We start from the raw sequence: 27,276 nt of genomic DNA on the forward strand, positions 1-27,276 counted from the left end.
AAAGTAAAGTGTATATTATTCACTAATATTTAATGATAAGAAGAGGTAGAATATTAAGGACAGGAACTATGTTCTCTTCACTGTCATTACACTGATCAATCCTGGAGCTGCTGCTAATCAGTGTCACTATTTTTATTATCAGGGTTTAAGGTGAATGAAACTCTAATGTCATTGTTTTTCTGGATTTCTGCATTTTTTTAAAAAGCTTTAATATTAAACAGCTACTTCTATTATTAACAAAATAGCCAGACATGAAACTACAGTAATCCCTCATTTATTTGATAAGACAGTAAAACAAATGACAATCAATTATTAATATGTTTTTTACTTTTAAATTTGAAAAAAATGCTTTTTGGGTTATTAATATGTGCTAATTTTTTAAATGAAGAAAGAAATGTAGTATAATTAAGGCCATGAATTATTATTATTATTATTATTATTTCTTAAATAATGAATATTGAGGTGAAATATATAATTAATGTCACGACTCTTATTTTGAAGAACTGTTGTAGCCGCTGTTGCTGTAAACATGGGTTTCTGAGCTCTGTGAGTCATGACGTGACTGTTTTGTTTTTATTTTTATTATTATTTATTGTGAGATGAACGACATTATGGAGGAGCAGGAGAATCCAGCAGAAGAGGTGCATTTATTTATTTATTTGTTTAATTTGATTTTTATAGCTGCTAGTTTGCTGTGCTTAGTGAATGACATGTATCATTACGTTAGCCGTTAGCCACTACCAGTAGTTTTTGAACCTGCACTAAATAACACACAACATTTAGTCTGATAATAACAACTATACGCGAATAACAACTTCTTTATATTGTACGATGTGTAGATTAAGTTTAAATTGTACTTTAAACTCATTTAAACGTTGGGAGTAACCGGAGATAAGTTAAGGCTGTGTTCCAATCCGCTCAGTAGTGTAGTACTCAGGAACGACAGCGATGGTTCTGTACTTACCCTGTACACTTCTTAGTGTTGTACTGTCGGATTTGGGACGGAGCCCTAATGTTCGCTGATTTTATACTGCGATTATTTTTATCTTTTTTAATCGATTTAAAGTTTCAGTTTCTGGTTCATCGCGCCTGATAATGTTAGTTTTGTCCTGGATGCTTTTAATAACGTGTCTGTGATAGTGAAAGGCTGGTAATTTACTCTCTTTATAAAAATAATCACCTTTATCAAATAAATAAGGTATAATTGTAACTAAAGTGATCTGTAAACATTTATATTTAATAATCAATTTAATAACAACTATTACCTTTACTGATTTAAAGATCATTGTGTAAATACACACTTAAGTAAACAGTCTGTATTCTAAACTTTTTACACATTTACAGTAAAACATGTCAGTGGATCAGATTAAACATTCATCTGATATTAAATTAATATTTTACATTAGTGCTGGATCAAGACTTTTATTACTGTGAACTTAATTACAGTAATTACAGTTAATTTGCTTAATTGCTTAACTAGATGAACCTGTTCAGTGAGCAGAAAAGAGAGGATTTACTTTTGTGTTAGAAGGGTGATATGCATGTTTAATAACTCCTGTAATAAGTAAAAATGTGGTTTATAAGACATATAATTGTCCTGTGTATGATTTATTTACCCTCATATAATACAGTCCTCATGGCACTGGAATACATAAAGAAAGCACAGACTCAAAAGCATCCCTGCAAACACCGACCACCCAAACATCAACCCAAACATCATCCAGAACATCATCCAGAACATCATCCAGAACATCTACTCACTAACAGAACAGAACTATAAGCTGCTGGATACCTGAACCCTGTGGATCTGAGGGAAACGAGAAAGCTGAGGCCTTAAACATTAATACCACAAACCGTCTCGTTCAACCAACAGATCTTAAAAACACAATAAACTCCTGTATCATCTATAGATGGACCTTGGAACAGAAAGAAACCAAAATCATCAAACTGTATGAGATAAACCCGGAACAGAAAATACAGAATATATAGAAAGCTGATGTGAGCCAAGTTTATACACAAGATGCAGAATAAATCGTACAGCACACACACCTCATCCAAAAATACAAGAAATAAGAGCTACACAGCAGCGACCAAAATACTCAAACTTGTACAAGAAATAAAACTAAAAACACAAATAAAAACAAACCAACAAAATACATGTACTATTCAGGAAATAACCAAGGAGCTAATGATCTAAAATCACTCAGTGTGACAAATGTGACATAATAATTGATTATTAATAATTAGATTTTATGTGTTGGGAGTTCAGGGTCATAATGGGTCCGATTCACCAGGCAAAAGGTAGGAAACCATTGGACCAGTCCATCACAGAGCCCACACACACACACACACACACACACACACACACACACACACACACACACACACACACACACACATTTACACTCGGGGCAATTTTGGTAGCTCCAGTTAATCTGATTAGAATAAAGTTGTGGTGGTGGTGAAATAGGCAATACATGAATGAATGAAAACGTGTTATTAGCTTATTCTTCATTAACAGTGTGCTGGTACAGACGTGTACGTTATCATCTCTGTTCTGCAGGCCGGTGGGAGCAGGAGCAGCAGGTCCAGACCGGCGGTGGATGGAGGGGGTGCAGCTCTGGAGAAGAGAGGACCTTATATCATGGCGAAGGTTCCAGCGCTACACACGAAACTACGTGAGTAAAAACGCCTTCCTGACCAGCGGTGAGCGCTTCCACCACAGGTCTGTTGGTTCCAGACCTGCAAGCCGGCATTGGTGCCAAAATCCTGGATGGTTCTGTGTTTCTCCTCCACAGAATCACAGGATCTCAGGTAAATCGTGCCGTTCTGGCCTGAATCTGTGATTTTTGCGGTGGAGAAACGCAGAACCGGTCAGGATTTTGGTGCCAGTGCCGACACCGTGGCAGTGGAAAAGTGGTACCACAGTGTTACCAAGTACAAGTACTGTATATTGTGGTGAAACTGGCTGTACGAGCTTCAGGAAGGATTGAATAATAGAATTCATGTGAGATTTTGCTCTGATTGTGTTTGTGCGTGTGATTATCTGTAGAGAAATCCAGAGAAATGGCCAGAAGAGCCTTAAAGAAGAAAAGCTTTACATCAGGAGGGCGCGCCCTGCAGCATCCCAGACAGAAAAAGTGAGTTAGTGAGGAATGATTATTTCAGCCTAATCAATAACATTATTAGTTCAGTTTTTAAGAAATATACAGAATCAGCTGTTCCTTGATCAGGTAGAAGATGAAGGATAATAACGTGTTGGTGGTTGTTCGTGTTGCAGTGTAAAGTTTAATAAAGGATACGCAGCACTCAGTCAGAACCCGGAGGAGCTGCTGGTGTCTGTGGATTCTGACGACAGGTAAATAATCAAACCAGCACATCAGTCCTGCCGTCTCAAACTCGTCCCAGGGTCTCTGTGCAGCGCCGTCGATCAGCCAGCAGAGGGCGTCACTGCAGCAGTATGAGGAGGGTGTAACTCCGGCGGAGGGGATTCCTCACGACTGCTGCAGTGACGCCCTCTGCTGGCTGATCGATGCCGCTGCATCGGGGGGATAACGTGTGACTCTCCGTGCGTGATACAGATCTCCGTATGAACCCCGGTGCAGGTGAAAAGAAGCGGTCTGTGAGTCTCTAATTCCTCTGGTGTTTGTGTTTTAGTGATGTGGAGCTGGAGTACTCGTCTGGATATTCCTCCTCAGAGGTGAGAGATACTCTTAATGCTTTTTTACTGAACGGTGTATTCTGGTCAGGGTCCCGGTGGGGTCCTGATCTACTGGGAAACACTGGTTTTGAGGTAGGAACACACAGGACAGGACGCTGGTCCATCGCAGGGTTTCGGCCATCGAACAAAGACCTAGACGGTGTAATCGACCGCTGATGATAATAATAATAATAAATATAATAATAATAATATTAATAAATATAATAATAATAAATATAATAATATAATAAATATAATAATAATAATATTAATAAATATAATAATAATAAATATAATAATATAATAAATATAATAATAATAATATTAATTAATAAATATAATAATAATAATATTAATAAACACAATAATAAAAATATTAATTAATAAATAATAATAAATAATATAATAGTAATAATAATAATAAATATAATCATAATAATACAAATAATAATATAATAAAATAATAAATATAATATTAATAAATACAATAATAATAAATATAATAGTAATAATAATAATAAATATAATCATAATAATACAAATAATACAAATAATAATATAATAAAGTAATAAATATAATAATAATAAATATAATAATAATATAATAATAATAATAATAAATATAATAATAATAATAATGATAATAATAATAATAATAATAATGATAATAATTATAAATAAATATAATAATATATAATAATAATAAAAAATATAAATAATATAGTAGTATTACTGTGCTTTGGTGTTGATATTTACTTGAAGTGACAGGGTGGCTCGGTGGGTAGCACTGTCTCCTCACAGTGAGAAAGTCCTGGGTTTGATTCCCAGGTTTCTGTGTGGACTTTGGCATGTTCTCACACAGTACAAAGATGTGTGAGGTGAATCGGGGTTTGATATCGAACCTGAACCTGTCAGGAACGAAACCAAAATGGAAAACAATCATCACCTCACAATCATCATAAATAAATAAATAAAGAAATAAAGTGGACGTAGATCAGCTGGTCTCTCTCAGTGTGGCACCACTGGACCCCTGAGCACGTCACTGTGTTGTTCCTGTTCCAGGTTCACCCTGATCTGAACAGGCAGTTGTTGAAGGACGGTTACCGGCTGGATGAGATCCCCGACGACGAGGATTTGGACCTGATTCCTCCCAAATCCGTCGGCTCGTCCGTCTGCTGCTGCTCCGACCGTCTGTCCTGCTGCCTGCAGTGAACCTGCTAACATGATGCTAACCTGATGCTAACATGATGCTACAGCGCCCGACTGAGCGCCGGGATCCGTGTGCTTTATTTAGGATCCGTTACTGAGGAACCCAGAATTCTACTGAGTGTAAAACTCTGTCTGATGTTACTGAGCTTCCTGTTTTACACACAGAGACTCACGACGTTTGGAGAGCGAGAGATGTTTTATTATTATTATTATTATTATATACTGTATATATTTAGCTTTAGCACTTCTGTTAATGATGCTACAGGGAAACTGGACACTGCTGGGAATTTGGTTCTAGTGTCCCGGTGGGGCGACTGGACGAGCGCAGGGTCACCGGGGCTTTAAATTCAGCGTACACACCCAGAATTACTCAACAAGCGATTGTCAGGTGGTCAGCTGTTTTATAATATTATATTATTATTATTATTATTTGCTCAAAGGCCGTCCTGATCAGGGTCTGGTGGGTCTGGAGCGTCCCTAAAAAGTCCTGGTCACAAGTCCATGTTTGGAGAAGATCCTGGTTTGCTCGTGCCTTGTTTGAACACGTTTCAGCACCTTGTGTGTGTATTTATACGTAAGCGTTCCTTATGTTTACTTGTTAGCTGCCTTGTGGTGCTAATACAAGCCGAAACGTTCAGTTTGTTGTCTTGCTTATATTGGGTCATAATACCAGTCTGTCCAACCCATAATCCTGTAACTGGTTCAGTACCAGCTACCCTAAACCAGCAAGTAGCTAAAAAATAATCCACCCTCTTTATTTGTATGTTACTGGTTCCCAGTTCCAGTCACAAGCACCAATAGATGCATAACGGTTGCTCATCTAAACTCGCTTAGTTTTCCTCCCAATTTAGTCCTATCTGATTCTCCAATGGTATTTCGCACGCGCCATACAACATGTGTGCAGCACCGGCCGCTTCTGTTCACCTGCACCAGGATTCATACGGAGATCCGTATCGCGCACGGAGAGTCACGCACTGATCTCCGTTATCCCCCGCCTCTGTGTAGTGCAGCACCATCGATGAGCCAGCAGAGGGCGTCACTGCACAGTTCAGTTATGAGGAATTCCTGCTCAGTTGTTGTTTTACAGACAGCCATCGTGTGTGTGTGTGTAGGCGCCCGGCCGGCTGATAGCAGAGCTGAGATCGGAGCTTAAGGTGTGTGTGTTTATCACGCTGCCTGTTTCACTTTTAAACCTTTTATTTTTAGTTTTCCTTCAGTCGGACGGATCAGAGCCGCCTGCCTTTAGAAATCAGTGTGTTACGTCTAGTCTCGTTACCTGTTACTGATATTTACTGAGTGTAGATCAGATCTGTAATATATATTTACTTTATTTTTAATAAAAGCAGCATTATTTTTATTATTAATAATTAATATTTTCCTTTCCAAGAGTTTAAAGTTACTGATTTCACTGAGTTTCCATCATTCAGTGATTTAGTGGTAAATATTTAACATTCAGCCACCTCTCACTGTTACAACACATTTAACATCAGTATAATAAATAAAAGCTTTAATGTAATAATAAATAAAAGTTTAGATCTTCAGATTTATGGATTTTTAAGCTGATTTTTCCCCCCTGCAGACACTACCATACTAAACTAACTGGCATCGTGGGTTCAATAAACAAAACAGAAACACGTAAAGAACCGGGACGATTAATCTCACAGCTCTACAGTATCAGACCTGAGGGGATTTGAACTAAACTGGGATTTGATGCCACTTTTCTGCCTGTTTTTATTAAGTGCAGCACTTTGTGGACGTGGAAAAGCAAAGGGACGTTTGAGTAGCTTCATATTCAGATGTGTGTGTGTGTGTGTGTGTGTGTGTGTTTATAAGTCTGTTTTATTTCTGATCTTTGGGACTTCTCTCCTTCGCTATGCAACGTTCTGGACAATCTGTTTCTCCTTGTTTCCTCTTCGTAGCAGTTCTGAACCACGACACGTTCACTGCAGTAACTTCATCCTGTCTGATCACGTTGTGTAAAAATAAAACACTTATTTGTATGGAACTAATATAATATTATTGTATATCACAATATTGTTTGCAATTTGTAATGTTATTCAATATATAAGATTTTGTACTATAATGAGTGAAATATTTGAACAGTATTCAATTAAAGCAGAAAGAAAGAATAAAAATAGTTTCTGTTTTCATTGTGTTTAACTGTTATTATTATAATACAGCGTTGATGTGGATTGATAAAAAATGTAAACCATTTCTTTTTTGTGAGCTAACTGGAAGACTTTCAGAGGTATATAATATATAATATAATGATAATAATAATAATTTCTAATCAAACAATGAATTAAAGTGTTGGAATAACATTCAGCTCCAGAGCTGCTGGAAGCTTGAAGCTGGTATAATTGACTGGTACCACTGTGTTTGGAATCAATACTCAGTTTATTTAAGGTCAAATCCTCTGTTACAGATTTTTATTATGTTATTATTATTACATATACATGTAAACGCACCAGAACCAGTAATTTCATCTCCTGGATGACTGGAACTCGTCACAGATCCAGTAGCTGAGCTGGTTTGTGTGCTTCACATTTCTGACCACTAGATGGCAGCAGTGCGCTACAGTCTGTAAAACGAGTTAATTCATTAAAAACAAGATTTATTTTATTTTATTTGACTTTTTAATTGACTTGTTACAATCTAAATATAATGAAGGTCAAAAGTTTACATACACGTGTAAGGGATAATGTATTTCGTTCGTTCTGTAATTTTCTTTTCTCTGACTAAATAATCACAAATAAATGTTTTTATTTACATTTTTAATCATTTTATTGTTGGTAACTCCGTTTGCTTTGGATGAAACTCTGACAAGAAGATGCTGTGAAAATACCACCAAGACTTTATTACAACCTATTATAGTTAATAAATGCACTTATTCTGGATCTTCAGGCTTCCTAATGACTTGTTTATGGTTCCTCTAATTGTATAAACTTGATCCTTCATGTTGTTGCAATAATAACTCTCTTTTTCCAATAAACTGATCCTTCTTAATTCTTAACCTTAATTGTTGTGCATCTGGTGAATTTTCTTGTAAAAATGTTAAGTTAAATATTAAATGTGTCATAAGACATAACACAAACTGTTCTTTAATTATTGTGTTGATGTTTTTTAATAAGGTGCAAGAAACCACCTCAGAGCAGCAAGTGATTCATAAAGTAATTATTAAACAATAAGATTATTCTTATAATAATATAATAATAATTTTTATAAGTAAAAAAAAAATTTTTTAGTAGTAGTAGTTATTATTATTAATATTATTATTGTTGAAGTAAAAGTAGGTTATAATAATTTATAATAACAAAAATAATAAATAAATATATAATCGTAATAATAGCGATTGTAATAATAATAATAATAATAATATAATACAAACGTTAATAACAATAATAATAATAATAATAATAAAAACGTTATTAATAATAATAATAATAAAAACGTTATTAATAATAATAATAATAATAAAAACGTTATTAATAATAATAAAAACGTTAATAAAGAAATAATAATACTAACAAAAAAGATAATAATGATAAATATAATAATAATAATAATAATTAAAACGTTAATAATAATAATAATAAAAAATAATTGTTAATTTCCCCACTGTGCGACAAATAAAGGATTATCATATCTTAATAATAATAATAATAATAATAATAATAATAATAACATTAATAAAAAATAATAAAAGTAATAATAATAATAATTATAATAATAATAACGTTAATAAAAAAATACAGTAATAATAATAATAATAATAATTATAATAATAATAACGTTAATAAAAAATAATACAGTAATAATAATAATAATAATTATAATAAAAATAATAATAACGTTAATAAAAAATAATAACTAATAATAATAATAATAATAACGTTAATAAAACATAATAGCAGTATTAATTATAATAATAATAATAATAATAACGTTAATAATAATAGTAATAATAATAATATGATTTAGTTATGATTTATAAATATTTATTGTTGTTTTATGGAATCGTTGTTGTTGCACTTCCTGTCAGAGCCTGTAGGCGGTGCTTGTTTGGCTGTGGGCGGTGCTTGTTTGGTGGTGGGCGGTGCTTGCTGGGATGTGGGCGGTGCTTGTTCGGTGGTGGGCGGGTTTGTTTACAGATTTTTTGTAGAGTGGGCGGGGCTGGGGGCGGGGTTGGGGGCGGGGCTGAGCTGAGCTCTGATGGTGAGAGGAGATACCGGATCATTATGTGAGCGCCGGTTCTCGCGTCATCACCTCCGCTCCATCACACCGCTTATATTATTATATTATTATTATTATTATATTATTATTATTATCGCTGAGGCGGAGAGGACAGATTACTCGGAGTTTATATGAGCTGAATGTTTGCGGTTGTGGTGGGTGAGAATAAGCGGTGAGAGAGAGAGAGAGGATCAGGGATGGTGGAGAACTCCAACAACAGCAAAACTCAGATGGTGAGTTCAGATCTTTATTTATTATTATATACATTTATCTTTATAACTGATCTGTAATCTAAATAACACTTTATTACCCAGATCTCTAGATCTGTAACTACTTTAGTACTGAGTGTGTGGAAGCTTTTATCTCCTTCACTCGGTTCAGTATCACTTTACTCCAAAGTTCTTCACTATCTTCACATTTGACTTCATAATGACAGAAACAACAGCATTATAAAGATCACAAGACTCGGTTTAGTGAAATAAGTCTTTTTCCTGCTATAATAACTCTGATCTGTAGCTTTATAAGCATAAACTTCGCTTGCACAGCTTCATTCAGAATAATGCGCACTACTGTACTACATAGTGCGATACAATAGTGCGCATCACGATCACTGGCATACTAACTAGTACAGAAGTGTAGTGCGTGCTGTTAGTATGGATTTACCAGGGTTGCTTGAATTAAGGCAATTTGTTTAGTATTAATTATACAGAATTATATATAAATATAGCTCTTCCTCTTATATATTAGTATTCATTGCATGTATTTATAATTATATATATAATTATGCGATTTATGTGAGATTTTAGACAGATTTGAGGGTGCTGTACTGCATCTCTTCTCCAAACCCAACACAAGCTGGTTAATTTGGCAAATATTCATGTCATGTTTTATCACGGCTTTATCCTGGTCAGGGTTACAGTGGGCCCCCTGCATGCACATGCACAGTGATGCAGTAATACGCCTCCTTCATGTGTGTATGTAGACGCCCGACTGGCCGATAGCACCGCTGGGTTGTTGTGTGAACCCTTGATCCCAGCGGTCATGGGCTACGAACATATTGGGATATTTTGATCATATACAGAATATAGAGTTTGCTGCACTGCAGATCTGAACTATAGGAACTGCAATGTGATGTACATCCAGCCCACCGTATCAAATTAAGAAATGACATTAATTATTGTTTCTGTTTTCATTTGGCTGGAGTCCGTGATCGTCTGGAGGGAAGTTATGATACAGCGTTTACTAAAGATCTAATATGTCAGTAGTTTACACACAAATAAATAATAATAATAATAATAAATAATGAAGTCCTATCCAGTTTTACTGAAACTATCAAATACATGCTTGCATACACACGGTCACATATCTGAGCAAAAGTATTCACATCCCCCAACCAAACCAGTTTTCTGTATGCTAAATTCAATTCACAATAAATTGAAGTTGTGACGATATAAGATTATAAATTAAGGATATATGACAGCAATAATGAGCTGATTTAACCTACCTGGAGAAAAACGTACGATCGTAAAGTATCGTACGAATCGTAGTATTTGGAACGCGGCTGGATTTTAATGTTTCTCATCATTTGCTCATCATTTGCTTAAAAGCTCTTAAATGTTCTTGGTAGCTCAGATTCCTGGAGGTGTTTAAAACATTCCTCTGAAATGTTGGTTCATTACGTCTCGTAATCACGCCGTGACTCACCTGCTCGACTTCATCACGGAGGGTTCGGATCTCCGGCCCCGGATTATCCCTCTCATGTTAGCGGTAGTGGAACTGGATCCAGCTTTCTGCGCTAAGGTTCGACGTGTTGTGCATTCTGGGACGCTTTACTTCCCAACACCCCCGGAACCTTCCTGTCAGAACTAAAGACCTTCTGATTGTGTAAACTCTTGATGCTGCTGTGCATAAACATCCAGAAGATGAAACTAGATCTGAACCGAAGTCACTGATCACATTTTTACTTAAATCTTAATGTAATCGTGAGCTCTGGGCTGGTGTCTGTGTGTTTATGTAATGAATCGCTGCCACGTGACGGGACGATGACAGAATTGAGCCGACGTCTCTTAATTATTCTGGATAAACTCGTTAGTAAGTGTGTAAGTGTGTTTTGCTCTTAATGAGGGGAGTAGGGCTGGGCCTTTATAGACAGGGTATACATTTAAAATCTATTTAGGTGGGTTAGGAAAGTAAGTAAAGCACTAAAACTAATGAATGTAATTAGAGAGACTGTTTTTGCAGCATTGTTGACGACACACCCTACCCCCTGTGTGGTGTCTTATGGGTCATTCTGCATCACTTGGGGTATTTTTGGGACGTTCACCCTTTGCGGTGCAGTTTAAGGCTTCATCGGACGTTTTATTTTCACACTATGCTGCAGATTTATCCTGGTCAGGGTTGCAGAGCCTCAGCCACCTCCCAGACACAGCCAGTCACATCTTCAAAAAGTTTCCTCACTTTTTTATATCTGTTTATTAAGGATTTAAAACGAACTCTGTCACTTTTCTACATCGTCGCATTCCGATGCATTTTTCCGATGCGTGTGTGTGGTTGAGCTGGTAGCCGCTGATGCGCCGGTGCTTTCACATCATCATCATCACGTGAAAATCTTCTTCCCCTTAAAGCTTCTTTCAGCCTCCAAACAGGTGGAGATCAGATGGTGATAAATCAGGACTATAAGCGTCTCCCAGATACCAGAAGTAACAGCCCCCCCACCCCCCCGAGGACCTGGGTTTCATTCATGTCCTGGAAGGGGTGCAAAATTGTGAAAGCACCAGAATAGTGCACTGTAGGGTAGATAGGGTGTGATCCAGACCGACACGGGTTATACCCGCCAGAGGGTTTTAAAGATCTCAGCTCTAGTGTGTGTTTAGAATCCAAAAATCTACATATATATATATTTATATGTATGTGTATATGTATATGTGTGTGTGTGTGTGTGTGTGGGGGGGGGGGGGGGGGGGGGGTTTGTATATGAACGTAAACAGAGAGCGTCAGGTGGGTGTGGTGGGTGCGGTGCTGCATATGTGTGTTTTGTTTTTATTACTCTCGCATACTGCAAACCAGCGACAGTCCTGTTTTGTCTTGTGCTACTTTGTGTCTGGATTTGTAGAGCTGTGTAAACAGGTTGGGGAAGGACCCTTCCTGTGCCAGCGTGACTGTGTTGTGCTGAAAACCTCGAGCTGGACCCTCATGACCACGTTAAACAGTAAAGCTCGACTGAGCGGGCACAAATTCTCAGGCACACTCCACAATCTCGGGCGGGGGCTGGGGGGGGGGGGGGGGGGGGGTGTAGGGGGATGTGGTGTTCACGGGGTGGTGCCCGGCTCCGTATTCATGACCGTGGGTTTGAAATAGCTGGTGATCAGGTGTCAGCGTGTATAGGATTAACAGGTCAGGGCCGCAGGATGAACTAACGCTCACGGTAGATGTAAACGTTTCTGATTGTGTAGTAGGATCGGGGGGGTTTGTTTTGGGGGGTGGGGGCGCAAATAGGAATTAGGAATGCAGGTTTTATATGTCTTATAAACCTTTAGGGTCATATTAATATACAAGAAACATCACAGAGCTTCATATCAGCGTGTAGTTCTGTTTTATTTCATGTAAACAGTGAAGCGTAGTGAAGGTAGCAGCAGTAGTAAGATGAACGTAAACATCGAGAGCAGAACCAGTTCAGGATCAGAACGGAGATTTTAATCAGTAAACAGTTCATTACAAGTGCTAAATAAACATGAATTAAGGCGGAGTCGCTATATAAAAGTCATTAATGTGATTATTATTAGACGATAAGCAGATTGCTCCAGGTATGATGCAAAATATCCACATCATAGCTCACGTACCTAGATAAACATGCAGTCAGACTCGTACTGGAGCTCTTCCAAGTACTTCCATTTGATTATAAATGCATTATAACAGATTTCAGTAAGCAGATGTGGCTCATGCACACCGAGGGCGGGTCGGGATGAGTTCTAAATCGGTGCTTTTACTCCGTACAGACCACAGACGGGGACTCAACTCGAGTTAGCAGTAAATAAAATAAATAAACTTAAAAAGAGCCTCACAGTGAAGATAAACCGGAGCAGCGCGCACGTGTGTGTGTGTGTGTGTGTGTGTGTGTGTGTGTGTGTGTGTGCCTTTAGAAGAGACGCTTTGTTCACTGTATCGCTATAAGTGATTCATTGATTCACGAGTCATTTTTCGTGAAGCGTAAGTTTCTCTTCTCGGTTATCTCTCCGTGTTTACTGTTATTAATTAAATGTCGTGGTTTTAAATAAACACCAGCTACTACACAACATTCTGTGTGACTCTCTTACATTAAAAAGCTTCATTACACTGTTATTACCACAGATCTATAACCGAGTCAGACTCGTTCCGTCTAAGGAGCTAAAAGTTCAGCAGATGATCCTGAACTAACGAATTTGGTAATGAATAAACTTTTGCCTCTGATTGGCTCTGTAACGTTTTCTGTTCTCATCTACATCACAAGTAAGAACCGCTTACGATTTACCAAAGTGAACCAGGAGTTTATATAACGTGCTGATAGAATCGACTCAGATGTGACCGGGTTGAATTATCTTTTTAAAGTAAATATTACAATCAGCAAAATTACATCGTATGTATGATGCACAACGTTAATGATGTTATTTTAGGTCATGAAGAGCTTTCACGATGGTTTCTGTACGATGGTTGATGAATGGTGATGTGATGGTTGGCGCGTCGTAGCTCAAAGTCTGGATCGATCCACTGAGCTGTTAACTTAACATGGTCTTTATATATCACACCATCGGATCGGCTACTTTTAGGAAATATCGCCGATAGCATATTCTGATTAAAAATTGACCGATACCGATTCATAGCCGATCGATCGTCCCATCTCTAATATACATATATTTATATATGATCCCACATCATTCTGATCGTGTCATTTCTGCTCTCTAATAATAATAATAATAATAATAATAATAATAACGCTCCGGCCGTCTTAACCCACAACACACGCGATGTGTAAATGTTCCAGCAGCTTCCGGTGTAGTGATGAAGCGTCGCTCCCTACTCCCTACACAGTCTGAAGTTCACTTCATTTAAACATTCTCGTTACCTCTGGATCGGAATCTCACTTAAAATGGTGGAATACCCTACGTAGTGCACTTCACAGGAACAGCCGGGGTGAATGGAACGCTCCTACAGAATCGGTGCTGATGGTTGAAAGACGCTTTCTGAACCAATCAGAGCTTCTGATTGTAATTGTTAGTAAGAAATGCTGTTATTTGCATTTATTCAGTTTGCGTCACACAGATGACGCGGTAATGAAACGCTCGATCGGCTTTCTAACCACTTCCTGTTTTACTTCACCACCGGGAAAAGTTTGGAGGTTTTTAATTATAAGCACATTTACAAAATAACGGATTCTGTTCCTAATGGGACGCACGCTTATAAATGTAATAGCATCTGGAAGAACAGAAGCTAAGGTAAGCAGCGGTTATGATTGTTGTTGCTGTGTTTGGGATTTTGGCCGCTGTGCCGTGATTTATCGAGCGCTTTTGTTCTGTAATGAAAAACAAAACGTATCAGTTGAAGCTTTTAACTGGAACCTTCTTGTTACAGAAATTACATTCATTTACACAATGAGGAGGAAAGTAAAGACACGAAGTAAAACGGCTAAATACACTCGCTAATCTGTTGTTGTTTTTATCTGAACTTACAGATTATTTCTTTATTTCTGCGCTACATTTATAATATATGTTTTATGTAGATTATATTGACTCGTGACTCGACTCGGACTCGTATTCTGTGACTTGTGTCACACAGCAGACTCAGCCAGACCTAAAGATTTAGGTTCAGATCTGCTTCACTGTGTTAATGTAAGTCTGTGTGCTTGTGCTTGTGCTTGTGGTGTAATCCTATCCTTCGCGTCCCCTGAATGTCCTTTAATGATCAAAGGCGCTCGTATAATTTATTGCCCCGCCTGGTGCAAGTCCTGCCTCACGATTACACCAACAAACCTCGAAACCTCGCGCTAACGTGAGGAACAACAGACCCAGTGCAGCACACGGACCAAAAACACACCCGAACACAAGAACGGTCCTAACATCCACCCAAAACAATAAACATGCCAAACACGGGGTCTGTGTGACCTATCGACCCGCCCTGCTCCCCACTGCCTACCTGATCAGCTCCTCAGTGCGGAGGATTCTAATCAGACCTGGAGCTCATAATCAGATTATTTAGACGCTCTACTTATACAGCGACACAGTTTTACCTTACTATGCTAACACAGTTAGCGCTAGCACGCCGGCTAACGTCTCCCTCCGTGTCCCGAAAACGCTTAAACCGCCCCTGACGCCCCGATTTATAAATAAACCCACACTGGTATAATCACACCTTTATACACATTACACATCAATGAGAGTTTATTTACATGTGAAAGGATCTCTGTTGGTTGCTCCGCATTCCGTTCAGCCGCCATGTTTGTAGTTCTTGGTGAGGAAAGTCGTGCCGCACTGAATGCTGGGATTGATCTTCAGCTCTGAGGAGGTGTCGGACGCTCCCTCGTTATTCAGTCAGATCATCACTCAGCATTAAGAACCTCAGTAGGAGCATTTTAAGGGAGCTGAGGATTTAGACACGCCCACTTCTCTTCTCGGGGGTCATAAACACTGTGCTGAATCCAAAATAAATAAATAATAATAAATAATAAATGAATCGTTGCTCTTATTTATAGTGTCAGATGAACAGAACTGATCTCCAGGAGCTCCTGATCTTTACAGACGTGAGTTCCGTGTTTACGGCGGGTCGTTGACGTCTGTGTCGTTTCCTCCCCTTGATCTCTCAGGAGGGCAGTTTGGGGGGCAGTGTTTACCCCCAGGGAGGTTCGGCGGGGGTGAAGCTGGAGGCCGTGATGGAGCACTTGCAGCGGCAGCAGCAGGCGCGTCTGGAGATGGAGCGGAACGAGCGGCGCCTGCGCGACGCCCGGATCATGTACGCCCAGCAGGTGGCGGCGCAGCAGGCCATCCTGGCGGCGGCCAGAGCCTCGGCCCTGGGTCACGGCGCCAAGCCTCGGGGCCACGCCGGCGCTTCGGAACGGCCCGAGGAGGCGGGGCGGGGGCGCGACGAGGAGGACGACGCCGATAACGACGAGGAGGACGACGCCATGGAGGCCGATGACTTCAGCGAGGAGGAGGAGGAGGAGGACGAGGACGGCCCGGTGAGCGGGTTAGAGTTCCTGAGGAAGCAGACGCTCGCCCTGCAGCAGGGCGCCATCAGGCAGTTCGGGGTGCTCTCCGGGACCGCCGCCGGGGCGCCGACACACAGGGACGCACCCTCGCCCGTCAGGGTCAAACAGGAGCCCAGGGATGATCTTTCACCCACGGGGCCGCAGACGGGCGTGTCTCCCGACGGCCAGGCGGACTGGGGCTACGAGGAACACTTCAAACAGGTAAGAGGGGGTTAATACACCCTAATGATGGGGCTGATGGAGGGTTTCAGCTGTATTTACACGCTCGTGTACACAGAATGACCCGTTAGCTCAGATTATTACATCATATTTGCCATAATTAAGGCCAAAAATCGCTTCACAGACCCGTCTGTAACTTACTGTGAAATTCAATCTTTAATGTTTTTGTGTTTAGTGATTTAACGTTCACATTCGTGCAGCGTTCAAGTGCCTCACGTTTCCTGGTTAATCTGCACTATCAGTCGGTCGTGGTGTACCCGAGCGTGTTTAGAGCTGCTGAGTTTATAAAGAGAGAAATAAACTGAACACTCTGGGGAGCAGAAAACGATCACGTGTGTAGAGAAGCACACTTTTACATTCATTATGGAATCCACAAAGGGACAGAATGCCTCAATACGTAACACTTATCAAACACTGTCAGCACACAACAGCACATAAACGTCTCTTACACTAGTGATACTACGGCAATTTAGTTAGTAATCGGTTGTATTAGACAGTATCGGCTAACTAACCCACTCACTCATTTTCTTAACCGCTTATCCAATCAGGGTCGGGGGGGGGGGGGGGGGGGGGTGCTGGAGCCTGTCCCAGCTTTTCAATGGGCGCAAGGCACACAGTAACACCCTGGACGTGGCGCCAGTCCATCGTAGGACACACACACACATACACATTCACCTATAGGGCAATTCAGCGTCTCCAGTTAACCTGACTGCATGTTTTTGGACTGTTGGAGGACACCGTAGCTCCTGGAGGAAACCCACACAGACACGGGGAGAACATGCAAAACTAAACACAGAAAGGACTCGGACCGCCCCGCCTGGGGACCGAACCCATGACCTTCTTGCTTTATTATTGATCAGTACGGCTTAGACTGTTTAAAGCTCTTGTAATCGATCGCATGCCCGGGGAGCCTAGTGCATGGAGCTTTCAATCTTTTGAAACTTTCAATCAGAAGGTTGTGGGTTCAAATCCTGGCTTTGCCACTGTTGGGCCCTTGAGCAATGCCCTTAATCCTGTCTGCTCTGGGGTGAACACACAGTTGTTGGGTTGTGGTTGTTCTAGGGAAGCAGTATCTCAGTGGTTCAGGTGCTGGACTAGTAATCAGAAGGTTGCCGGTTCAAGCCCCACCACTGCCAGGTTGACACTGTTGGGCCCCTGAGCAAGGCCCTTAGTTCTCAACTGCTCAAATCATGATTGTACGTCACTGTAGGTGAAAGCTAAATGTAAACATAATGTAAATGTTCTAGAGATGCCGGACCGTCTTTATTATTATAAACTATTCAGTGATAATAATTATTAGGACGCTTGCTGTTGTTATTTTGCAGGTTCTCCCCGTGTATGGTTCTGTTTGGAAAATCTCAGCCTGTTATTAACCGTTTTTTATGTAGTATTAATCATTATTTATCTTTTAATACGAGCATCAGAGGGTCACCGTCACCCCGAAAGCTCAAATAAAATCATAATAATAATGATGAGCCGCCGCCGCCGCCGGGGTTTCACTCGTAGTTTCAGAGAGCTGGCGCTCGGCCAAGTCACGTGTGTGTGTGTGTGTGTGTGTGTGTGTGTGTGTGTGTGTGTGATAATATCACAGAGCCGCCGAAGATCTGAGTCACGCCGGTGTGTGTGTGTGTGTGTGTGTGTATATGAGTGTGCTGGAAACGCGCCAAAACTCTCACGTCACACTCTCACTTTTTAACCTCTCTCTCTCTCTCACACACACACACACACACTCTCTCTCTCTCTCTCTCACACACACACACACACACACACACTCTCTCTCTCTCTCTCACACACACACACACACACACACTCTCTCTCGCCGTGGTTTGGCCAGACTCCAGTGTGTGTCAGGACTCATTCTGACGGTTTCCAGAATGAGGGTTTGTGTTCACATCCCACCGATCGAGATTTAACCTGAAAATTACATGTAGAAATAATTCCAGTAAAGCAGAAACCAGCATCTAGGTACTATACTAGGAATCAGAAGGTTGCTGGTTTAAGCTGGTCCATCTCTGACAGGTTGCTGCTCTTGGGCCCTCGATCAAGGCCCTTAACTCTCAATTGCTCAAGCAGTATACTGTCACAGTACTGTAAAGTCACTGTAGATAAAAGCGTCTGATAAATGCTGATAATGTTGGCACGGTGATACCAGCTGACGTGGTTTGAAGGATGGTGATGGTGATGGTGTCGCCTGAATCGCTGATCGCTCGCCGCCTTGTGTTCACACCGGAAGCATCATCGTCGTTTGTGGCCGTTTGGTTCCGATGGTTTAACAGACACCAAGCAAAAAAAAAGGTGATTAAGGTACTGCACTAGTAAGCAGAAGGTCACTGGTTCAAGCCCCACCACTGCCACGTTGTCACTGTTGGGCCCTTGAGCGAGGCCCTTAAACCTCAATTGCTCTGACTGTATGCTGTCACATAAAGGCGTTTGCTACATGCTGAAAATGTAAATGTGTCACGTTGGCACGGCTGATGTGGTTTGAGGAAAGAATGTTGATAGTGTCGTCTAAATCACTGATCGTTATTCGCCCTGCATTTATTTATTTAATTATTTTATTTATGTATTTGTTTATTTTGTTTATTTATTTGTTTGTTTTATTTATTTATTATTTATATGTTTGTTTTTTATTTATTTGTTTATTTATTTTTATATATTTGTTTGTTTATTTACTTTTATATAATTTTTTCTGTTTATTTATTTATTTATTTGTTTGTTTGTTTTATTTATTTTTTTATTTTGTTTATATACTTGTTTATTTATTTTTATATATATTTTTTCTGTTTGTTTATTTATTTATTTCTTTGTTTGTTTTATTTATTTATTTATTTATTTTGTTTATATATTTGTTTATTTATTTTTATGTATTTGTTTGTTTATTTACTTTTATATATTTTTTTCTGTTTGTTTATTTATTTGTTTGTTTGTTTTATTAATTTTTTTATTTTGTTTATATATTTGTTTATTTATTTTTATATATTTGTTTGTTTATTTACTTTTATATATTTTTTCTGTTTGTTTATTTATTTATTTATTTGTTTGTTTGTTTTATTTATTTGTTTATTTTGTTTATATATTTGTTTATTTATTTTTATATATTTGTTTGTTTATTTACTTTTATATATTTTTTTCTGTTTGTTTGTTTTTATTTATTTATTTGTTTGTTTGTTTTATTTATTTATTTATTTATTTTTTATATATTTGTTTATTTATTTTTATATATTTGTTTGTTTGTTTACTTTTATATATTTTTTCTGCTTGTTTGTTTATTTATTTATTTATTTGAGATATCGTTCCCCATTGCCTCCCGTGTTGGATATATCCGATGTCCTTTCTGCACCGTGGCGACCGTGACCTGGTGTTACAGCACCACTATGTACCTCACACACACACACACGCGCTCCAGGATGCACAGGGACCCCGTTCAGTCTGTGCTCGGTGTAGTTTAGCATGCTGGTATTGAGAGTGAGTGAGGATCTCTGGGGTGAATCGGAACGTTTTTTGTTTGCGACCGCTCCCTGAACTCCCTGAGATCCTGATTTGACTGAATGAGCACTTATTCCCATAGCCACGCCCCGAAATCCTGTTCAACGCCAGCGTGGAATTTGCATGTCTGGAAGGTTGATGAATACTGTCGGGCCCCTGAACGAGGCCCTTGACCCTCGACTGCTCTCTCTTTGGATATATACGTTGACTGAAGGCGGTGAATGTAAACGTTTGTGTTTTGTTTACATCGTGCTGCTCTGAGCTGGTGTGCAGGAGGAGGTTTTGCATACATTACAATAAATAAATCTATACATTAAAATCTATTTAAATCCACATTCAAACCAGCAGATTTACCTACACACAAATCCTCCAGCCAGCAGCCCTGATCTCAGACTCACACTGACGTGGAACAGTGCTCGCCTTCACCCCTGACCTCATCAGCATCACCGTCACAAAGGGAGCTCGGTTCTAATCCCACGCTCTACATACCTGAGTTACCTGCTTATATATCTACGTATATTATTATTTATTATCACAGCAGCACGTCATAATTACATCAGTCCATCAGTCCACATCATTTAGAGGTGAAATGAAGAACATCAGGTTCTTCCTGGAACGTCCTCCTACCCTGAGAAGCTCTACTAGATGATCTGTGTAAGTTCTTCTCTTGTGGAACCTTCAGCCGTTCTTCTCCTGCAGAAGCTTCCAGCTCCTCCAGCTTTCTGATGCTTCTCATGCTGCAGCTACTTCTCTAAACCCCACCGAGGATTTTCTGTAGGATCTAAATCTGGACCCGGAGAAGATCCACTCCAGGTGATTCCAGGACTGATTCCTGTGTTTGGGATCGTTTCCATCATCACTGAGGTTCATGTTCAGCACAGAGGGCAGAACGTTCCTCCTCAAAATGTCCTGGTGTTTGTGTGAGTCCATGATGACGCTCCTACATCATGTGGTGATCAGATTCTTCTGCTCAGGAGGTTCAAACCGCTGATCCATGAGGACAAACCGGTCCAGAGTCCTGCAGTCCAGTCCAAACTCCTTCTGGTGGATTCCAGTCCAAGAGTGATGAAGTCCTTGATTGTTAGGTGATCTTCTTATGGATCCACTGAGATGTTTGTCCAAAGCTTCATCAAGTCTCATCAAGCAGTAACATGAGGGTGTTTCTTGATGGTCCTGAAATTCTGGTTTCTACCTCAGCCGAGCAGGTTTGATGCTGCACCATAAGTTTGGAATCTCCGTACAAAACTCTCACTTGTGTTTCTAGGAACGTTCAAGGTCCTGGAGATCTTCTACAACCTTCTCAACTTTCTGCACAATGAACTGATCTCCTCTCTGAGCTTTTGTGAGCAGCTCCTTAGTTTACAGACACCTGGAACACTCCAATCTCTGAGTCCATCACAAAGATTTATTTTGCTCCTCAGCGTATCTCCTCCTGCGGAGCTCCGTAATGAGGCTGATGCACGTCTGCCCATGGAGTAAAAGCGCTCGTTTACGCTGATGTAGCCGCTCTTAAATTCGTCCTCCCAAAGGCTTTGATGTGTTACCAGCCGGACCAAACATCAAACACATCAAACACATCAAAGGAAGTGAAGCCTCGTCCCTTAGTGCGGCGTGTCGGGACGAGCAGAATGTGTCCGATGTGACAAAATATTTACATTTACGGTGGTTGAGACTTAAGGGCCTCGCTCAGGGGCCCAACAGTGGCAGCTTGGCGGTGATGGGGCTTGAACCAACAACCTTCATAACATAATCACTGCTGCAGTTACGCCCTCTGCTGGCTGATCAAGGCGCTGCACAGAGACGAGGGATAACGGAGATCGGTGTGTGGCTCTCCGTGCACAATACGGATCTCCCGGCGTATGAACCCCGGCGCAGGGGAAAAGAAGCGGTCAGTGCTGCACACGTCTCGGAGGGGGGCGTGTGTCAGTCACGATTACAAAATACCATCGGGAATTGGATACGACTAAATTATTGACGCTATTAAAGCCTGTGATGGGTTCTCCTCTGGTGATGAGCGTGTGATGCGTATAGGAGCTGATAACCGTGATGAAAACACAGCGGAGGATAGCATTGATTAACGTGCCCCGCCCTGCCCTCGGCCCCGCCCTGCCCTCGGCCCCGCCCTCGCCCCGCCCCACCCTCACACACACACACGCCCCGGGCGCGTAATGGCCCGACGATGAGGACGAACAATAGACACGCGCCCCCCCCCCCCCCCCCCCCCCTCGGTCTCAGGGTCTGGCTACACAAGCACTGTGAGGTGCAGTGGGATGTACAGATGACCCCTGTAATCCCCTCTGTGTGCCCGGGGTCCCCTGGGGGCCACACGCTGCCTCCCCCCCCCCCCCCCCCCCCCTACAGAAATTCACGTATAGATCGTATAGGTCGTAATTTTACTTTATAGAATAAGATTTATTTGCTTTGATCTTGTATTTCTATGAAGGTATCAGATTTATAGTGACCTACAGGTGAGAGGATTTGGCTGTAACACCTCAGTGTGAGGAATGTAGTGTAAGAAGTTATTTCTGATCCACGAGGAAAGATGCGACATTAACGACGTTTATTGTTGGAGGAAACACACACACACTGTTCGGGGGCGGCTGTGACCCGGTGTGGTTTCCTGCCTGAGCATCACACAGGTGTGAGTTCTAACCCACCTCACTTTCACATCTCGGTTCTTCCTCTCTGGTGGGATGAAGAGGCCTCGCTGCATCCGGCCGGTTCTGTTCTGTTAAACACTCACAAACGTAAATAAATTCATCTTTATTTAAAACGAGCATCAGGTTTTTGAAACAAGGATTTAAACATCTAAATAAATCAATAAATAAACTCAAACTGGAATGATTGAAAATAATATTTTATTCTTTAAAAATAATCTCTAAAGACTGATGGATGAGAATGACCTCCTTTCACTGTCATGATTATAACAAGTGTGATTTATACTACAGCACAAAACATCTAAATAAATAAATAAATAAATAAACCCAAACGAGAAATAATTTGATCGTTAACAATCCTTAATTTCTTTAAAAAACGTTTAAAGCAGCCGATCTAAAGATCAAAATATTAAATACCGTCTGACACTCAGATCATCATGTCAAACCTACATATAATTCTTTAATATGTTTATCGTTTATGTTTATAATTATATGTATATATTGTTTATAATCTATACTATTGCTTTTACTTTATATATATATATATATATATATATATATATATATATTGATTACCATAATGTGTATGGATAACACATATATTTGTATATATTGTTAAATAGAATATATATACTATTGCTGCTATTATTTTTTTATTTATATTCCAAACCGTAGTACCAGACGCACAGTTGCACACCTTTTGTATTGATTTGCATATTGTATATTATATATTATATACATGCACATCGTACATTTGTATTAGTTCTTCTTTTCTTTTCTTCTTGTTTAGCTACTGAAGGCCAATAATGTATCTCTCTTATCTATCTAAAATATAAACATATAGAGTTCTTAGAAAGAACTAGAGGCTGACGGATGAGAATTGCCGCCTCTTCCTGCCATAATTATAATAACTGCTGTGTAAACAGTGTAAAACATCAAAATAAATAAATAAACAAACACAAACGTAAAAGTATTGATTAAAAACAATCCTTAATTTCTTGAAAAAATAGTTAAAAGAACAAAATAAGAACAAGACTTGACAAGGACTATAGACTGATGGATGAGAATGACCTTCCTCCCTGTCGTGGTTATAACTGCTGTGTTTTATACCACGGCATAAAACATCCAAATAAATCAATAAACAAACTCAAACTAGAAAAAACTTTCATTAAAAACAGTCTTTAATTTCTTTAATCTAAATCTAAAATCTGTAGACTGATGGATGAGAATTACGTCCTTTCACTGCTGGGATTATAACCACCGTGTTAAACTGTCTATAATATCTAAATAAATCATAAACAAAGCCAAACTGGAAGAACTTTTTCAATTTCTTGAGACAGTGATTTAAAAGAGCGGATCTACAGAACAAAATATAAGAATAACTCTTGACAAGGACTGTAATAATAATAATAATAGAAACCCCAGAACTCTGTACATCTACAGGCCTCAAACAGCACGGAAATGATTTAACATTCATAAATACATAAATAAATAAACAACAATCAATTTAATAAAACAAAACATGACACAGACTGAATGATGAGAACGACTCTCTCCTCCCTGTCGTGGTTACTGTATAACCTCTGTGTTTTATACCACATCATAAAAAACATCTAAATAAATCAATAATAATAAAGCCAGACTGCTGCATCAGCTCGTGGTTGTGCGGCTGATTTAAAAACGTACGATTCTGTTATAAATGCACTCTGAGGAAACTTTACCTTATTAATGAAGTAAAATATGGATCGGGGGTTTGTGTGGATGGAAGAGATGATCGTACTGATGAAACGCCTGGGCAGACGGGGGCAGACGGGGCTGATGGGGCTGATGGGCTGATCTGTGGTGGTTCTGTGGGTATTTAATGTGTGGGTAGATGGTTTATGGATGGATGCATTAAGGAGTGGAGTGTTGGGTGGGTTGTGGGGTTGAGTACCAGTGTGTGTGTGTGTGTGGGTGAATGAGTGGATGGATGGGGAGTGTTGGTTTGGTTGAATGGGTGGGATTATGGTTAGACTGGGTGATGGTGGGATGTGTGGTTGGATGAGTAATGGTTGAGCGGTTTGTGTAACGATGGGTTTTCTGAACGATCCAAACAGGTGAAATATCATTCAAACCATCAGAGAAGTTTCATAACATCATGATCTCGTGGTTTTTATGGAATCTTGTTCCCAGATGTTGTTTGTGGTTAGTTGTGGGATGCGGTTATGTCCAAATTGAAGAGTTTGCAGTCATTAGCTGCACTTCACCTCATTAGCCGAGACCTCAGAGGTTCTGTTTAAAAGCAGAGTGTGTGTGTGTGTGTGTGTAAATGTGTGTGTGTGTGTGTGTGTGTGTGTATGTGTGTGTGTGTGTGTGTGTGTGTGTGTGTGTGTGTGTGTAAGTGTGTGTGTGTGTGTAGGTGTGTGTGTGTAAGTGTGTGTGTGTGTGTGTGTGTGTGTAAGTGTGTGTGTGTGTGTAAGTGTGTGTGTGTAAGTGTGTGTGTGTGTAAGTGTGTGTGTAAGTGTGTGTGTGTGTGTGTAAGGGGTTAGGGGGTGTTTGGGGTGTTGGGGGTGTTTCAGGGGGTTTGGGGGTGTTTGGGGTGTTTCAGGGGGTTTTGGGTGTTTGGGGTGTTTCAGGGGGTTTGGGGGGGTGTTGGGGGTGTTTCAGGGGGTTTGGGGTGTTTCAGGGGGTTTTGGGGGTTTGGGGGTGTTTCAGGGGGGTTGGGGGTGTTTGGGGTGTTTCAGGGGGTTTGGGGTGTTTCAGGGTGTTTGGGGTGTTTCAGGGGGTTTGGGGTGTTTGGGGTGTTTCAGGGGGTTTGGGGTGTTGGGGGTGTTTCCGGCTGGTTTGGGGGTGTTGGGGGTGTTTCCGGCTGGTTTGGGGGTGTTGGGGGTGTTTCCGGCTGGTTTGGGGGTGTTGGGGGTGTTTCAGGGGGTTTGGGGTGTTTCAGGGGGTTTGGGGTGTTTGGGGTGTTTCAGGGGGTTTTGGGGGTTTGGGGGTGTTTCAGGGGGGTTGGGGGTGTTTGGGGTGTTTCAGGGGGTTTGGGGTGTTTCAGGGTGTTTGGGGTGTTTCAGGGTGTTTGGGGTGTTTCAGGGGGTTTGGGGGGGTGTTGGGGGTGTTTCAGGGGGTTTGGGGTGTTGGGGGTGTTTCCGGCTGGTTTGGGGGTGTTGGGGGTGTTTCAGGGGGTTTGGGGTGTTTGGGGGTGTTTCCGGCTGGTTTGGGGGTGTTGGGGGTGTTTCAGGGGGTTTGGGGTGTTTTGGGGGTGTTTCAGGGTGTTTGGGGGTGTTTCCGGCTGGTTTGGGGGTGTTGGGGGTGTTTAGGGTTTTTTGGGGGTGTTGGGGGGGGTTTGGGGGTGTTTAGGGTTTTTTGGGGGTGTTGGGGGTGTTTCAGGGGGTTTGGGGTGTTTGGGGTTTTTTGGGGGTGGGGGGGGGTTTAGGGGTTTGGGGTTTTTTGGGGGTGTTTGGGGTGTTTGGGGGGTGTTTGGGGGTGTTTGGGTGCAGTACTTGTACCGTCCTGCCCCTGACATTCAAGCGTGGAAGATTCCTGCAGCCAGAAATAGAGGAACTGAAGGTGGAGGGCTGATAGTGGCGGGGGAGGGGACGAGGGGGTGGGGGGGGGGGAGCAAGAGCGGTGTGTACATTTACTAGGGGGGGGGGGCAGGAAGTGTGGATCTGTTTGGACACTGCCCCGCCCCGCCCCGCCCCCCAGCACAACCTCCTGTGCTTGCACCTCTAATAACACTAAGTGTGTCCAGAGGTAAAGATCACACACATCAGAAGGGTGTCAGTGTTGGACCCCTGAGCGAGGCCCTTAATCTCAATCATGTGAATAGTGTCAGAATTATTGATCACTTTATCAGAAACGTTCTGCTGGTCCGGTGTTTATTGATCCGACAGTATTGCTTTGGTCAGTGTTTATATACAGGAGCAGAACTACCACATCAGAACACAAGAAACTATAAACAGACTGAAGTGTGATGCTGAGCGAGTTATAAACAGCACAGATACGTCCTGAACCCGGTGGTGAATCCAAATTAAATCTATAAAATCTATAAATTCAGTTTAAAAACACGTGGTCACTCAGTTTAGTGAAGCGGAACCTTCCTGAGATACAAACCTTCATCTGAGCAGCTTCTATAGAATCATATACAGCAGGATTCGATGTGGGCGGCTCGGTGGGCAGCACTGTGGCCTCACAGCGAGAAGGTCCTGGGTTCCATCCCCGGGGGGGGGGGGGGGGTCCGGGTCCTTTCTGTGTGGAGTTTGCATGTTCTCCCCGTGTCTGCGTGGGTTTCCTCCCACAGTCCAAAGACATGCAGTCAGGATAACTGGAGACACTGAATTGCCCTGTAGGTGAATGTGTGTGTGTGTGTGTGTGTGTGTGTGTGTGTGTGTGCCCAGCGATGGACCGGCGCCCCGTCCAGGGTGTTACTGTGTGCCTTGCGCCCATTGAAAAGCTGGGACAGGCTCCAGCGACCCCGATTGGATAAGCGGTAAGACAGTGAGTGAGAATCCGATGCACTGCTGTAAAAGACGCATAAACGCTCGAACCGTAACCCGTCG

General features: G+C 40.9%; 2 protein-coding genes across 2 annotated transcripts in view; both read left to right on the forward strand.

The window, feature by feature from the left end:
- The first annotated feature begins 519 nt into the window (after window positions 1–519).
- On the forward strand, window positions 520–7,057 carry fam219b (family with sequence similarity 219 member B). The gene is made up of 6 exons (XM_063004969.1): window positions 520–641; window positions 2,564–2,678; window positions 3,053–3,140; window positions 3,281–3,358; window positions 3,658–3,700; window positions 4,763–7,057. The coding sequence occupies exons 1-6, from the start codon at window positions 600–602 to the stop codon at window positions 4,910–4,912; spliced, it is 516 nt and encodes a 171-aa protein (XP_062861039.1). The 5' UTR covers window positions 520–599; the 3' UTR covers window positions 4,913–7,057.
- Window positions 7,058–9,339: 2,282 nt separating this feature from the next.
- Window positions 9,340–27,276, forward strand: part of LOC134323443 (AT-rich interactive domain-containing protein 3A-like) — a 52,523-nt gene continuing 34,586 nt past the window's right edge. The window contains exons 1-2 of the mRNA XM_063004970.1: window positions 9,340–9,375; window positions 15,975–16,577. Coding sequence (XP_062861040.1) covers window positions 9,340–9,375; window positions 15,975–16,577 — 639 coding nt within the window. The remainder of the gene's footprint in view (window positions 9,376–15,974; window positions 16,578–27,276) is intronic.

This window comes from Trichomycterus rosablanca, chromosome 11 (genome assembly GCF_030014385.1).
Source record: "Trichomycterus rosablanca isolate fTriRos1 chromosome 11, fTriRos1.hap1, whole genome shotgun sequence".
In the NCBI taxonomy this organism is placed as follows: domain Eukaryota; kingdom Metazoa; phylum Chordata; class Actinopteri; order Siluriformes; family Trichomycteridae; genus Trichomycterus; species Trichomycterus rosablanca.